Source organism: Diabrotica virgifera, chromosome 3 (genome assembly GCF_917563875.1).
Source record: "Diabrotica virgifera virgifera chromosome 3, PGI_DIABVI_V3a".
Lineage (NCBI taxonomy): Eukaryota > Metazoa > Arthropoda > Insecta > Coleoptera > Chrysomelidae > Diabrotica > Diabrotica virgifera.
In genome coordinates, this window is record NC_065445.1 from 55,221,816 (window position 1) to 55,238,510 (window position 16,695).

Consider the following 16,695-nt stretch of genomic DNA (forward strand, 5'->3'; position numbering starts at 1 on the left):
TAAAATAACCATCATAAAAGTTATATCATTACCACATTAAAGAACAGTCCAAAGGAAAATAGAAATATTCCACATAATAAAAATTGTCTTAAACGAAAGTGATTGTTTTCAGTTAATAAGAGAAAACCTAAAAGGGAAAATTATTGTTTAAACAAACCTTTTGGTAGAGAAATTCAAAATACTGGTGTAAAATTGCTAAGTCCCCAATAACTATATAATAACCTATAACATAGGTATCGTATACATAATATACATAACGATGTTTTTTTATTTAAAATATTTCTAATACTATATAATTCGATTAATAAATATATTTTGAATTTCATTTATATAGATAATCGACCAAGCGAAGTGAGGTCTTTCATTTATTACTATGTTAAACTTAAAATATGTATTAAGTGTATAATATATGTTTTTCAAATTGGCCGCCAAACTCAGAGACTGACTGTCAATTGTCTAGAAGCTCGCCAGCATAGTATTAGTTTTCTCTAGACGCAAGTTTTTTTTCCCTGAAAAAAATTTTCCATCCTCTAAGGTTAGGCGTTGTTCGGTGGTTAGGCGCAATTAAAAATCATAATATGTTGCATATTATGTTCGCAAGTGTTACTTGCAGCTCAGTACAGTTTCTTATTTATTCTAAATCCACTGTAACGTATTTTTGTCTTTAAATTTAATATATATTATTTTATAATTAGTTTTATGATACAAACATTTTCCGTGGGGGAGTTGAAGAGACGTGGAAGAGACCATGCAATATTGGTGGCTTCCTAGCCACGAAAGAGTGTCTGGTGTCAGTGTCAGCTATCTATTAAAAAGAAGAAAATCTAACCAAGAAAAAATTATTTTGAATTTTTATTGTAATGGATTTTTAATTTAAAAATGAATTCCTCTATTCGTCATGTCTTGAAAAGATATTCTACGAGTGCAAAACCATTAGTAATACCAAATAGTAATGTTATAAACGATATTGATAACAATGTGTATAAGTATAAGAAACATCCAGGAATCAATCTTCCAAGAACTGTACTACTACCAGAATCTTTTATAAAAGCGGTTATTAATGTATTGGCAGATTATCCAGTAAAAGGTTTAATTGAATCTAGTGAGAAATTAACGAGACACCTAAAAGGCCGAGTAGCTCCCATGGAAAAATTGGATCTCAGAGAAAAGGTATCGCATATCCAAGAAAAAGTTTTATCCAAATACAACAAAACTGAGTTTTCAACAGTTGAAGACGAAATGAATTTTAAACATATGGTTGAACATAAAATTCAAAGAAGTATAAATAAACAGTTGTATAACTGGAAACCGATAAAATACGATATTAACAACTCACTGTTATATTTAATAGGGAGGTCGGCTGCTGAATATGCAACGCTAGTGAAAATATTTGGTGAAATAGAAACCCGTGATCCAAGTTTCAAGCCGAAGAGTATTTTTGACTATGGATCTGGAGTAGGTACAGCTAGTTGGGCTGCTAATTTATTTTGGAAAAAATATATTCTTGAATATTTCAATGTAGATACTTCTAGGGATATGAATGATTTAGCTCAAATGTTATTGCAAGGTGGACATGGGACTCCAGCAGTGCCAATAAAAGGTGTATTTTACAGACAGTTTTTACCTGCTACACCTTTAAATTATGATTTAGTAGTATCATCGTTTTCGATGTTTGAACTTCCTTCTTCGAAAAATAGGTTAGAGACGATACTAAATTTATGGAATAAGACTGCAAAATATTTAGTTATAGTTGAACAGGGTAGTAATGCAGGCTTTAAAGTAGTAAACGAGCTAAGAGACTTTTTACTTCAAATTGATAAAGAAGGTCATAAGTGTACAGTTTTCAGTCCTTGTTCACATGACGCTATGTGCCCTAGATTTTTATTAGATGATGGTACCCCATGTAACTTTGAAGTATCATATCACTCACTTCCTTTGGTTGGCCATTCTGAAGTAAAGTCAGACCTTTATTCTTATGTAGTGCTACAGAAAGGTAACGTCGAACACTGTGCTGAAGAAAGGTGGCCTAGAGTTGTAAGACCAACTTTAGTAAGATCAAAACACACAATTTGTAGGTTGTGTACAAGTAATGGCAAGCTTCAAGAAGTTATTTTTACAACTGGCAAGCATGGTAAGACAATGTATCACTGTTCTAGAGCAACTAAATGGGGAGATCGCCTTCCCGTCAACATTCAAGATAGTGAAAAATGTGATATAAATCAGTAGGTTAAGAATAAAGAGTTTTATTTTATGTCTGTGTTATTATTTAGTTAAGATCACTAAACATTAATGTATTTAATATGTTCCAGTAATAGTTGTTTAAATTATTGTATGATTTGGGTTAGACTATGGTTCTGTAACAGCAACATTAAATCTTCAGATTAACAAGGGTCTACACAAGCTACCTCTACATTTGGCTAAATGGCGCTACATAATTTGTAGCACCATCCCATAAGCATAATGGAAATGCTAACACAAAGATTGCATTTACAGTAAAACCTCAGTTAACTAAAATAATTGGGCGGAGGCCGTTTTGGATAACAAACATTTCGGTTGAAAATAACATTGTTTTTTGTACCCTTCTTGTATCAAATTACATAGTTCTTGGCCAAAGTTGGTATTAAAATACTATGATGTGTTTTCATAATGTTTTCTTTATTATGTAAATACAGTAGAACCCCGATCATTCAGGCTGCGGATTATCCGTGCTATGATTTTCTATTACTTAAATTGCATTTTTGAGGTTTTATCAAAATAGCATTACTGTAAATCACTTGATGGAAACTCTATACACGGAGAGGGAGACTGATAATGAAAGATTTATCCCTATCGGTTCAAATTTCATTATCTTACTTTATCTCATTATCAACTCTGTTCACAGTTGTGTCATTATTCATCTGAAACAAGGTCTAAAATGGTGTGTATTTCAATAACGACGCAACTAGCCTGTAGTGGCTTAGCACATAGTTACAGTTCTGTCGCTTTTGTATCATCTGTACACAACATTTTAGAACTTAATTACGCAATAAACTGGAATTGACAAAATTAGCAGTTACGTCATTCTTCTTCCGGACCAGCGATATATACCAGAGGCCTCGTTTGTAATAACATTAGTCGGAATGTAATGAAGATATGGTTACCCTTTTTAACATTATTTGATATGCATATGTATATTGATGGTTTAACTCCTAAAATTTCATTTCGTATGAGTAGAATTATTGTATTTTCATTATTTTCTGACTGTTATTGCAAAAAAGGTCTCTGTGATAAACAAATAAACTTTTGAAGTAATTGATGGATCGATACGAAATTTTGAGGGTTTGTTAAGGACCACAATACTCAATTTTGGGCGCAATAACAAATATCTAGATTGATTTTTTACAACAGTTATAAACAATTGACGATTATGCCTAATTTTGCAGTTTTTGAAGCAACAAATTAATTCACATTCAATTTATTAAGACAATAAGAATTTGTTTTACTCCTGATAACCTTAAATCAATACTATACTAAACTTACATTCAAGATGCAGTAGAAATAAACAAACCAAGATAGGTTAAATGCTACTAGGAGCACTCCCGAATCACAATTTACAATTTATAAACATTGGAAATCATGATTTGGGATTTACAATGTATACACATTGTAAATTATGATTCGGGAGTGCTCCTAGTAGCATTTAACGTGTCTTGGTTTGTTTATTTCTACTGCATCTTGATTGTAAATTTAGTATAAATTATTAATTCACTTTGAACAATTAAATTGTGGACACGAAATGGGACCTGATCCGAAGATGCAAAAATATAATAAAAAATTTGTAACAAGACAAAATTTTAATTATAAACATTTACATTCTCCTTTTTATAGAACATATTAATAATTTTTGGTAGCAATGTTACTTTAATAGGTTTAACTTCATAGTTTTCATTGTCGATTGAAAACCAAGCTTCTTGAGCCTTTATTTCTGGATTTATATTAACTGTTCTTGCTTCTATAAATTCTCTAACATCTTTCTTCTCGCCTTTTTCTAATTTGAATCCATTTTTTACAAAATCGAGGTATTCTATGTTATCTGGTCCAATTTCAACTACCAATTTGGATGGAGTTTCTGAAGATGATCCATCTATCACATTTAGTGTCGAAAGTTCAAGATCTGAGGTGTGAATTTTTTTCTCATGGGTTATAGAACACTCAGGATTATAGATTGATAGATACTTTGCATATGGATTTTCGGATTTAACAAACCTGCAATAAATATTAATTATATTCCTTTTCACAACAATGAACCAGATATGCTTGACATACACAGTTTAACTAATAACCCAGTAAATGAACGGGAAATGCGGCGATACCGTGTAATTTTCAGGGACAACTCCGAATTGCATGAAAATTTGGATTTAGGTTCTACTTACCCTCCGCTTCAAAGTTGAAATTGTGCCGTTGGTTGCTTTTACTTAGGGGGTGACAGTCACCACTTCTCGGGGGTGAAAAAACATACGTTCAAGATAAGACCGGAAATGGATAAATTGACTGATTTTAAGCAACTTTTGTTCTATAGAGTTTTTTACGAAATTCAATACTTTTCGAGTTATTTGCCATTGAAAATGTTGATTTTTCGACAAAAAAACTACGTTTTCAGACGATTTTTCGCAAATAACTCGAAAAGTAAATATTTTATCGAAAAAAATATTCTTAGCAAAAGTGTAGCTTATAAAAAACAAAAAAAAATGGTGTATCAGTAAAGTCTTATCAATCAAGTAAAAACAAAGTTGTAGCTCATGAAAAATACGTTCTTATTCGTCTAATTCCAAATCGAATATTTCATGGTGAAATCACCGAAAAATTAAGCACTTTTCTGGAAAACCCCATTTAAACATTTTTTAAGTGTTTATAAAATGCTTTATTTTAATTGTTAACAAAAGTTTTTAGCATTAAAAATAAGCGAGTTACGCTCAAAATAAAGTTGGCCCTCTTTTTTTTTGTAAAAAATCATGAAAATCTCCCCGTGTTTAGCTCCCCAAATGAAATTAATCGCTACCGCTTTACAAACAATTTACTTACCTATCTATTTTATATATGATCTGTCAGTCTCACCGGTTTAAACTGTTTATTTTTGAAAGGGTTATAGTTGAAAAAGCTTGAATGGGTCACTAATCACGAGTGTATGCAAATTTTGAACAGCCATATCTTAACCAATTTTTGTCTTACTGAGAAACAAAATGAAACTAGCATATTTATAATAGCAAAACCTATATTTTTTACTGTTTCAGATTTTTCTTATCACTAATACTTTTTAAGTTATTTTGAAAAAAGGAAATTTTTCAAAAATTTTTAGAAAATTTTTTTACTACAAAACCAAATTTTTTCAAAAATAAGCACTTCAAACCAATCAAACTTACAGATCATATAAACAATACACATACAGTTAAAATAAATGGTAAAGCGGTAACGATTAAATTCATTTAGGGTGCTAAATAGAGGGAGGTTTTCACGATTTATTTTAGCAAAAAAAGGGGCCAACTTTTCTTTTCAGTTTAATTCGTTTATTTTTGATGCTGGAAACTTTTGTAAAAAACAAATAGTAAGCTTTTTTTAGATACTTTAAAAATGTTAATAAGGTTTTCCTGAAAAGTGCTTCATTCTTCGGTGATTTCGCGTTGAATTATTCGATTTGGAATTAGACGAATAAGAACGTATTTTCCATGAGCTACAACTTTGCTTCTACTCAATTTGTAGACTTTACTGGTACACCATTTTTTTCGTTTTTTTATAAGCTACACTTTTGCTGAAAATATTTTTTTGATAAAATATGCACTTTTTGAGTTTTTTGCGAAAAACGGTCTAAAAACGTAGTTTTTTTGTCGAAAAATCAACATTTTCAATGGCGAATAACTCGAAAAGTATTGACTTACGTAAAAAACTTTATACAACAAAAGGTGCTTAAAATCAGTCAATTTATCCATTTCCGGTCTTATCTTGAACGTATGTTTTTTCACCCCCCAGAAGGGGTGACTGTCACCCCCCAAGTAAAAGCAACTAACGGCACAATTTCAACTTTGAAGTGGAGGGTAAGTAGAACCTAAATCCAAATTTTCATGCAATTCGGAGTTGCCCCTGGAAATTACACTCCAAAACGGTCATTTATTGGGCTATAAGCTTTATTTTTAAACCAAGAGGAGTAAACTAAAAAGACAGATTTACACACAAGAAAGTCATTAGAAATATTCTTAGACAAGGAAAAAAGAGTCTCTCTTTCCTTGTCTAAGGAAATATTACCAAATACATCTTCTTTTTTGGTTGATCATATCGGCATTTGACGGCAATCCATAAATATTATATTATACTAATACATCGCTAAAGAGTTCTAAAAACAACTGTTTTTTATATAAAACATACTACAAATCAAAAAATTAAAGGAATAAAGTAGAAAATGCAAAAAATCGCTGATATAACTTAAATAACCTATAAAATGACAGAAGTGTCAAAATTTTATAAATGTCATTAGTGGCAAAATTTGATAATAGTGGAGTAAACTTGCCTGAGGTTGGACCAATTACAAACAAGCTTTACGGCGCGGGAAATTTGAATTTCTCCTCTTGGTTTAAAAACACTGCTTACTTGGTGTCATTCACAGTGCACACAAAGATGAGTTTTACAGTTTCAGATCAAGATGATTATTCAGAAGAGTTCTATTTAATAGCATCTATGGCTATAATCATAGTAATGTCAATTATGCAATTACAGTAGAAGTTCTTTATTCGCAGGGTATATGTTCCATAAATATGGCGCCAATACAGAAACCGTGAATATGGAATGGTAATTTCTATAGGGCTATATACAGTGGCGGCGCCTGGTGTAAAATATTGGGGGTGCACACATAATGTTAACATATAAAAAGACCTTGAGACCCTATTTCCGTAGGTAAAGGTTTTTGAGTGTCTTCACATTGTAAAAATCAAAGGACCTTATTAAAAATTACAATAAATAATGTATTTTATTGACTTAAAATTATAATTTAGTGTTTAAATGTTACAAGAAAGTTTTGTAATGAACGCCAGTCGCCTGTTATTTTTTAGATACATTATTCACAAACAAATTCAGTAAAATTTGGAATTTCTTGAATCATTTTTTTTTATTGAAAACATTGCGAGTGCAGTTAATCGATCCTGGCCCATAGCTATTCTAAGGAAAGTTTTGATACGTTTCAATGCAGAGAGACATCGTTCTGTTTCTGCAGTTGTCACTGGCATCGTAACAAGTACATAATTGGAGAATTCCAATCTGGAATTCCAACTGGATAGTTAAAATCGTATCTTCTATTTTATTCATTATGCTTCCTCTTCTCCAAATATGTGCTTCACACCTACACAATTTGTAAGTTTTTACACAAATCTCCATTTTAAATAATCATTTATAATTCCGACGTTTGCACTTTGGTACATTCTTAATTAACAAATTTGGTTACGGCATTTTTAATTTTTCTTCTAAATATAATGAAGAAAATTTAATTGATTTTAAATATTCCACGCTAACATTTACGTCCACAAATCCTTCCATTCTTAATATAGTTCCGAAATTCGAACTTCATGAAAGCAAAATTTAAACATACGTGTGCCGTGCACGTTGAAAACACCAAAGATCATGCCATAAGATCACATCCAACTTGTGATCCTGAAGCCATCTAAACTTGTGGGCTATAGCGGGTAGCGGGGTGGGTGGTGAGTTGTATTTTGTAGTATGAAAAGTCATTGGTATAGGAACCACTGTGAGAGCGGTGAACGCGGGGTTCTGTCTAAGGCCTCGCATCCGTGAACTTTCTCCTTTGAAATAGAATAAAAATAATTAAATGTTACCTATTAGATACTTATAAACTCCTTGGATCTGTTACTTCGAATTTCAATTACTGTATAGTTAGATTAAAATGTTATTTATAGAATGATAAATATTACATATATAAATGTTGGTGTGAAAATAATTTTGGGGGTTCACGTGCACATGTGCACTTATGGAGAAACCGCCACTGGCTATATAGGGGATACGTTCCTAGGCGATGAAATAAAAAAGCATACACTGTTATGCATTTCTCTCTGTTATGAGATTGATCAGCAAATTCTTCTTTTGATTAATTACTTTAATTATTACTTATGTAAAACAAAACCAAAATTAAATTAAATTTTATTCTCAGGGCTATTTTAATTTTAATGCATTACCTTCGGTTTGTGGCTTCTAGTATCTCTAGTTGCTTACGTCATCCAGGGACAAAACAGGGAAATTAAACACATTCGATGTCATATAAATGTTATAAATATTTTTTATTTATCCACTATACCTACCATAAAAATAAGATTTAAAATTTATACTAAAATTCAATTCTGTTGCAAATCTCTCTCATCTAATAAATTAAGCTTTAATTCTGATATCTCCTTTGTTTAAACAATAATTTTATTTAAATAATTCGTTAGACTATTCTTACAAAAATTACTAAAATTTACTTTTCTCCTTTTGAATTGATTACTTAATTCTTCTTTAAATTTTGGAATGACTAAATTATGTTATAGAACTGCTCAATACAAAAATAAACAAATATGGTGTGGATATAAAACAAACTCTCTCCGTTTCACAAAAATTCTGACTAACCTTTTGTTTCTTCTTCCTGGATTGCGTAGTCCTCGATTCTCCCACACGTGCTCCTAGGATGTAGCGAAAAGTCCTTCTCGTTCAAACTGCTTCACCAACAAACAAACAACGGGACTCGCTCGAAATCTCTATTCAGTTTTCTCTCTGCTCGATATCTTGTGTAAATTAATACCCACCGGCTACTCGTTCTAGTCAGAAAACAGAAATCTCCTCGGACACAAGGAAAATTAACTTCTCAACTCGGTCAACGATTTCGTTTCACCACGATTCTGCTCGCAAAGGCCAATTTCACCACTTTACACCGACTTCTCACTTTTTAAAAAACTGGACTGTACTCTCCAGATATTCATTAAACAGTGACCATTTTTTCTTTCCTCAAAATCAGACTCAACACTCTCATCCCTTCCATCCATCTTTCTCCGCCAATCACAAACATTCTCTCTTCCCACTACATCCATATTTTCATTTCTTAAGAACCAATTTATTTTGTATACAACTTTTCCGTTTTGTTAAATTCTAGGAGACACCAAATTACTTTCGTTGTTTCAAAATGCTAAACAAAAAGCCTTATATTCTAAACTCAATAAATTTGTTTACTGCCTATCCTTCTAAGAAACATTTATAAAACGTCATTGTTCATTCCAAAGCGAAATAAATGTACTTTCTAAATTTACCGCATAATTATGTCCGTTCAAAGAACCATTAACAAATCACTTAACGATTTCACTCTCCGCGAAAACACTGTTTACTAACTAAATTATAATATTTACAATTTTTGGTCATATACAGGCCCAAAGAAGACATATCTACCACAAGAACCGACACGGACGGCGATTCTTTTGTTGTTAGCATGTACTTAATTTTAGTATCGAGTTGGCAAGAGGACACACGAGTACACTGAGAAAAGTCTCAAGTCTCACACATTTCTGGCCTGTATCAATAAAATTTTAGTTGCACTGAGAAAAAGGTTGCATGCAGGGCCGGCTTTTGTTGACATTCTTAATATGGTGGAATTATTCTTGATTTACAAAAGGTTGCAAATACAACACAAAGTAATGGTGAGAATTATATTGATTAAGACCATGGATCAAATACCTTTTTATCCTGATTTTAGCATTGAAAGACCAATAATAAAATATATTATAGTGGCATGATATTCACTAATTATTCTTTTTGGCTTATATTGATACAACAATACAAAATATAATTTGTTGTTTTCACCAATTTTGAAAAAATGTGAATAATTTGTTGGTGAGAATTTGAACGACTTGGTGTGACCTAATAGGCTGTCTGTCCGTCCGACCGCGAATATAACTCCTTCATTCACTATACTAGGTAGAATGACAAATGAGGTGTCAAATGAAAGCTTATAATTATATTATTATATATGATTATATATAATTATATAATGGTATTATATTATTATCCATGGATGGAACTCAAGGTGAGAAATTTGACCTAGACTGTCTGTCCGTCCGACCGCAAATGTAACTCCTCCGTCACTATACTAGGCAGAATCACAAATGAGGTGTCGAATGAAAGCTCATAACCAAGGATGGTACTAAAGGTGAGAAATTTGACCTAGGACTTCCGGTTTTAGAAATGCGACCAGAAGTACTCTTTTAAAGTCACCGCAATAGCACAAGTGATATATTATTCGACGCGCATTCGCAAGACGAGAACAAATATACTTCTGGTTTCATGACTGTCTGTCCGTCCGACCGCGAATACAACTCCTCAGTTACTAATACGGATAGAATGACAAATGAGGTGTCGAATGAAAGCATATAACCCATGGATGGTATTAAAGATGAGAAATTTGACATCGGACTTCGGTTTTAGAGTTACAACCCTAGGTACTGTTTTAAAGTCACTCAAAATATGATATGAATGTAAATCAAGATGACTCAAAATTAGTAAAATCGTATATCAATCGACGCAAAGTTACACGAAGAGTTCAAATATCGAATGGTAGGAAAAGCATTCAGAAATAAAGTTTTTCTGTCATTACCACATGACATGAATTTTGATTCAAAATGCAGCTCACACAATTTAAAATACTTGTGCAAGCTTTCAATACTCTTTTCCATCAAGTCCATCCTATTGGCAGCTCTTAACCACAGATCAGCCCTGAAATACAAATATAACGTAATAAATGAAGGATACAGTAAGATCAAATTTGGAGTTTAAAATACTGAACATTTAAGTACCACCTAGGTACCTAGTTGGTAACTCTGCAGTATAGAGATACCTATGCCTTGCATTATTTTTAATTTACTTTCACTCTCTTGTGATAATAATGATAACTTTCTTGGGTAATAGTTTTGATGAAAGGTACGGTAAATTTAAAGTGGAATTAGAAAAAAATTATTCTGTGTGTCTTTGTACTCACTCTCATATTATGATTCCAACAAAACTCGTGTCGCTATACTGCAGTATTATTACCATTATGAATACATAACAAACTTCTCTATCGATAAAGAATAAGGTATAACAAAATTGCTACATACCTTTCCTGATTTTTTGGGATTGAAAATAGGCTTAAACCATCTCCTGTTCTTGTCTGGCTGCCACGAAATATACCCTCGTCGTTTCGCAGCCATTCCAACAGTAAATAAACCACTTAACTATTATATGTACACACGAATAAATACTACACTAATAAACTAATACACTATACACAAATAAAATAAAAACTAAACTTAAAACCTAGAAAATAAGTCTATACAAAATACTAACGCCAAGCCAAGCCAAACAAACAACAAACGCCGATCCTGTACAAGACAAAAGTCACCAAAATTATTTGCTATTCAGGCAAATTGAGAAATGGCCGATCTGGCACATGCGCATAAAAATTTAGTTCATAGATAATCCGTTTGTGTCGGTTCTTGTGGTAGATATGTACTCTTTGACAGGGCGATGAAAATCTATGATCTCGTGGTCTCTGATATAAATTTATTTTCTAAATTTTTCCCAAAAAAATTATACAACAATTCATAAAAAATTGGATTTATAGAAGTTTTTGGCCATACATATTGATTATATACATATTATCCGGCAATGGTTTAAAGAATTTAATAATTTTTCTTGCTTGACTGTTTTTAAAAACACCTTCAATTGAGACTGATATTCAGCAGTCGCATTAGCAACTTGCCTCTTAAAAATAAGACTTGGTTCAATAGATGGATCAATTTTAATAAATAAATCACCAAGCTCATTTGCCATTCTTAAACCTTTACTAATATTCTTCAAATTAAAAATGTCACGTTGCCAGTGATTGTTGAAACCTCTTCTTCAATGTGTTGTGAATTTAACATTTCCTCCAAGTCAGCTTCAGTAAAATCTTCATCTTGCGATTTAAGTAACTCCTGAAAGTCACTTGATTCTAGCTGTTCGAACCCATATCGTCCTATTCCTCTCTCAATTTTGGCAATTAGCCCGGTCAAAGAAAAATCCGACTCCAAAAAAAAAATAAAGGAAGGATGAAAATCTGGGAATGCGTAGTTGAAATTGTCTATTATTATATAAGAAAAAGTTTACAATTCTACATCCCCTCCATTTTACAAAAATTGGGAAATACCCCCTTCTCTGGGGTGACAAAATATACATTCAAAATAAGTTCGGAATTGGATAAAATGACTAATTCTAAGCAACTTTTGTTCCATAGAGTTTTTCACTAAGTCAATACTTTTCGAGTTATTTGCGAGTAAATATGTTCATTTTGAACAAAAAAAAAACATGGTTTTGGACGATTTTTCACAAATAACTCAAAAAATAAGCATTTTATCGAAAAAAATATTCTGATCAAAGATATAGCTTATAAAAAAGTGAAAAAAAAAGGTGTATGCATGAAGTCTGTAGACTGTAGACCCAAGAGAACCAGAGTTGTAGTTAATGAAAAGTAGGTTCTTATTCGTCAAATTCCAAATTGAATATTTCAACGTGATTCAATATTTGCAGTTAAAGTTCGAACTTACACAGATTCTTCCTTATTTCACACATTCCATCACATTTATATCAGGATCACATTCCATATTATTCAATATCGTTTTGAAAGTTTTTCTAACGTAGCCCTAGATTATTCCTTGGTGTATAGGTTGAAGTAAAGCCATCATATTGGGAGGTAAAAATATCACTTATATTTGAATGCATAGTTTCAAGTTTGTTAGGATGACCTGGTCCATTGACCAAAAATAGAAATGCTTTTAAGTCTAAATTCTTTGATTTCAAAGAAGTTTCAACTTCAGAAACAAAACAATTCTGGAACGTCACCAAAAATAGCGCTAGTGGTCCACGCTTTCTTACTAGCACGCCAAAACATTGGCAAGTCGTCATTTACGAGGATTTAAGGATCTATAAATCATCAATAGTTTAATAACACAATCTCCAGATGCATTAGAACAAAGCAGCAGGGAAACTCTATCATTTGCTGCCTTAAATCCAGAGGCAGACTTTTCGCTTTTGGAAACTTTGACATGCTCTGTATACTGATTCAATTCGCGAATAAAGACATGTTAGGTTGCGAATATTTCGTAGCAGTTGGATCGCATTTTTCAATCCGCGAATAAGGAGCTTTTACTGTATTATGATAATATTTATGCTCACCTAGAGAAAAATCCCCCATTTTTGGATACATTTTCAGATCTTCTGTAGCAATTAGAACAGCCTTCACAAGGAACACTGTAACTAATTAGAGCCTCGCAGTCCCAAGAAAGTTTCTTTTTAAACCTAAAATATAAATAACAAGTTAAGAATTAAAAAATGTAGGGCAAGCAACCTAATGCAGAGAAATATTAGGTACTTTTGGACGACCTCAGCGGCTGACTGTACGCTCAAAGTGGCTGAGTGGTTGTATCCAGCGGTGATAGGGAACACTTAGTAAATCTCACAGCAGCTGACTTCCTGCTGATCTTCTGAACGCTATCGCTTACTCAGCTGTCCAACCACTGAGGTTGTTCAAACATACCTATTCTTATAAGTATTTGGTGTATAAACATACCCATTAAAAATATAAGTAGCATAATTCCTGAGTGGTCCAAAGTACCAGTAACTGTCTTTATTTGCTTTAGCATCTCTATATGCTCCCCATTTCAAGGAACCTACTGCATAAATAGGTTTGTTTGACTGCTCAGGTATTTCAGTAGAGAGAACTTCAATTTTCATAACATCTATGGGTTTGAAAGTGTCCTCTATTACAGCCATTGCAGCTTCAGCTAATGCTTTAACTCTTTCCACCTTTGTTTTACCAGGAAACTTAACTGTAGCTACTGTATTCGTTTTGCCAAGTGGCAATACACCTAAAAGTATAATTTAGTACCATAAATCTCATATTAGAAGTAAAACTCACTAACTACACTTTTCAGAAAGTGGAATAAAATCGATTTAAAGGAACAAATTGTTTGTTAAATTCACCTGACTTGAATATTGGAATTTTTTTATTGCAACTTTAAAGAGTAAATAAAAACAGATATTTATGCCATTTCTCATCACAGGAACTTTGATTTTTGTACATTAATGATTTTTCTATGAACAAAATAATTGGACATTGTGAAGTTAATGAATTTGTCTCCATTAAGTATCAAAAACTCGGGATTCAAAATGGTTTTCCCCCAGTTTTTATTGCAGATTTGGATTCCTTACGTAAAAGTAAGCAACTTTTATTCGAGACATTTTTTCGAACTGTGGATAGATGGCGCTATAACAGTGAGAAACGATTTATCCTGATAACATAGGTAAATTATAGAAACCATCTAATATCTCGAGAGATACACTTCCAAATGAAAGACAAAAAAACACGTATTTAATATTTTTCAAAAACCTATCGAATAGCACCAAACATAACCCTCCAACCTACCCCCTCGATGTGGGGTGGGGGGTAACTTTAAAATCTTAAATAGCAATCCCCACTTTTTATTGCAGATTCGGATTCGTCATGAAAAATTAAGCAACATTTATTCGAAACATTTTTTAAAATTGCTGATAGATGGTGCTAATACATTGTGTTTTTCCCATTAAAGCGCCATCTATTAACAATTTTAAAAAATGTTTTAAATAAATGTTGCTTAATTTTTCATGACGAATCCGAATCTGCAATAAAAAGTGGGGTTGCTATTTAACATTTTAAAGTTACCCCCCACCCCACCTCCAGGGGGTGGGTTGGAGGGTCATGTTTTGTGTTATTCGATAGGTTTTCGAAAAATATTAAAATCCTGTTCTCTGGTTTCTCATTTGGAAGTGTATTTCTCGAGATATTAGAACATTTCCATAATTTACCTATGGTATCAGGATAAATCGTTTTTCCCAATTATAGCGCCATCTATCCACAGTTCGAAAAAATGTTTTGAATAAAAGTTGCTTACTTTTACATAACGAATCCAAATCTACAAGAAAAACTGGGTGTTTCCATTTGAGATTTTAAAGTTACCACCCACCCCACACCCAGGGGGTGTAGTGGGGGGTTGGTGTTTGGTGTCTTTGGATAGATTTTTGAAAATGATTCAACACATATTTTTCAGTTTTTCGATCCGATGTTTAGTTCGCGAAATATTCCACTACTTTTGGGACACCTTGTATAAAGAAAACTGTTGATTAGTCTCATAATTTTGTGTATAATTTCATGATTATTAGTACCCTATTTCATCTTCAACAATATCGCTAACAGGGATATCCCTATATATAAGGATCTCCTTATAGGGTTCATTCTCAGAAAATTCTCCATATTGAGAATATTCTCGAGAACATTCTCTGATTTTTCATTCTCGAGAATTTTCCAACACTAAGAAGACCTGGTGCTTTAATTTGGTAGTTGTTTCCCAGTAGAAGATGTGTGTGAGATTAGAACAAGATACACTTAAAAGATCAACAATGAGCTCAGTGAAATGTACCATTATCTTAGAAATTAGGTGTTAAGCACTTTGTGACTTTTTCATGGCTGGGTAGTACTGTATGGAGTACAAATGGATGAAAATGTCAGAATCTGAAAAAAGTGCACTTAGTGAGTTTACCTTTAACACGTTCCGTGCAGATGACATTATGCCTTTCATGTATGGCTGACGACATGCATGTATGCCATTGATTATACACGTTTTAAATATGTATTTTTCTTGTCAGTCATGAGTATAAGCCTTAGGATCAGACACCCGCACGCAATGTGTTAATACAATGAAATATAGTATTTCACTAAATGTTTACCCAATGGAATGTTACTAGCATTGTCATTTGTTTTTCTCAATAATCCTGTTACTACTTCTGATAAGGTACCATCACCTCCAGCAATGACAATGGCATCTGTACCTCCAATTTCTTCTATTAATGTTTTAGCGTGCCCTTCCGATTCAGTCTTTTTCACTTCAACAGATATACCCGCTAAATGCAACAGGGGGGCACAGTATTTTTCAAATTCATCCACTGATTTACGTTTATTTGCATTGGGATTAAGAATTACGGTTATATGTCTAGGTTTATCATTTATAGCTATTGGTTCTTTGCCATATTTAGCAGCTCTTTGACAATAACTTCTCATTAAATCTTGTGTCCTAAAAAATATAAACGATATAACAGTAAAATTAAATAAAAGTGCTATAACAGAATTAAAATTAAAAATAAAACTTACTGTAGATAATTTTTGGTGTATATTACTCCATAAGTGAGTACCCCTGTGAAAAATATTGATTTTTTCCAATGATTTCTAACAGTTTTTGCCACTTTAACTATAAATATCATTTTTAATTTTAACACACAATATACAAATTTTAAAATTAAATTTTACTTTCTTTCTGACATGTTTTGCTTTTAAGAAAGGTTAGGTTAGGTAGGAACTTCTTCTTTCTGGATTGTCGACAACGATGAATGACATAAAGTCTACGCAACTACTCTATTTTGTTTAAAAATATTTATTTAATAAATTGTTTAAAAATATGAAAATAATTCAATGGTCTATTTCCTATTGGCATCCCATAAATATTAGGAGACTACATATTAATTAAAACCGCAAATTAAAGATTGTTTTATGAGTTTTGTATTTTCTATATATGGGAAGGAAGTGGTACTTAAATCGCT

At 32.3% G+C, this 16,695-nt stretch overlaps 2 protein-coding genes across 2 annotated transcripts; one reads left to right on the forward strand and one right to left on the reverse strand.

The window, feature by feature from the left end:
- Nucleotides 1-494: 494 nt before the first annotated feature.
- On the forward strand, nt 495-2,251 carry LOC114326565 (methyltransferase-like protein 17, mitochondrial). Its single transcript, XM_028274960.2, has one exon. It carries the CDS (start codon nt 880-882, stop codon nt 2,224-2,226), a length of 1,347 nt encoding a protein of 448 aa, XP_028130761.2. The 5' UTR covers nt 495-879; the 3' UTR covers nt 2,227-2,251.
- A 1,563-nt stretch (nt 2,252-3,814) lies between these two features.
- LOC126881075 (acylglycerol kinase, mitochondrial) lies at nt 3,815-16,493 on the reverse strand. Its single transcript, XM_050645106.1, has 5 exons — nt 16,250-16,493; nt 15,829-16,172; nt 13,637-13,934; nt 13,243-13,365; nt 3,815-4,245 (listed from the first exon to the last, which is right to left on the reverse strand). The coding sequence occupies exons 1-5, from the start codon at nt 16,357-16,359 to the stop codon at nt 3,834-3,836; spliced, it is 1,287 nt and encodes a 428-aa protein (XP_050501063.1). The 5' UTR covers nt 16,360-16,493; the 3' UTR covers nt 3,815-3,833.
- Between the last annotated feature and the right edge of the window lie 202 nt (nt 16,494-16,695).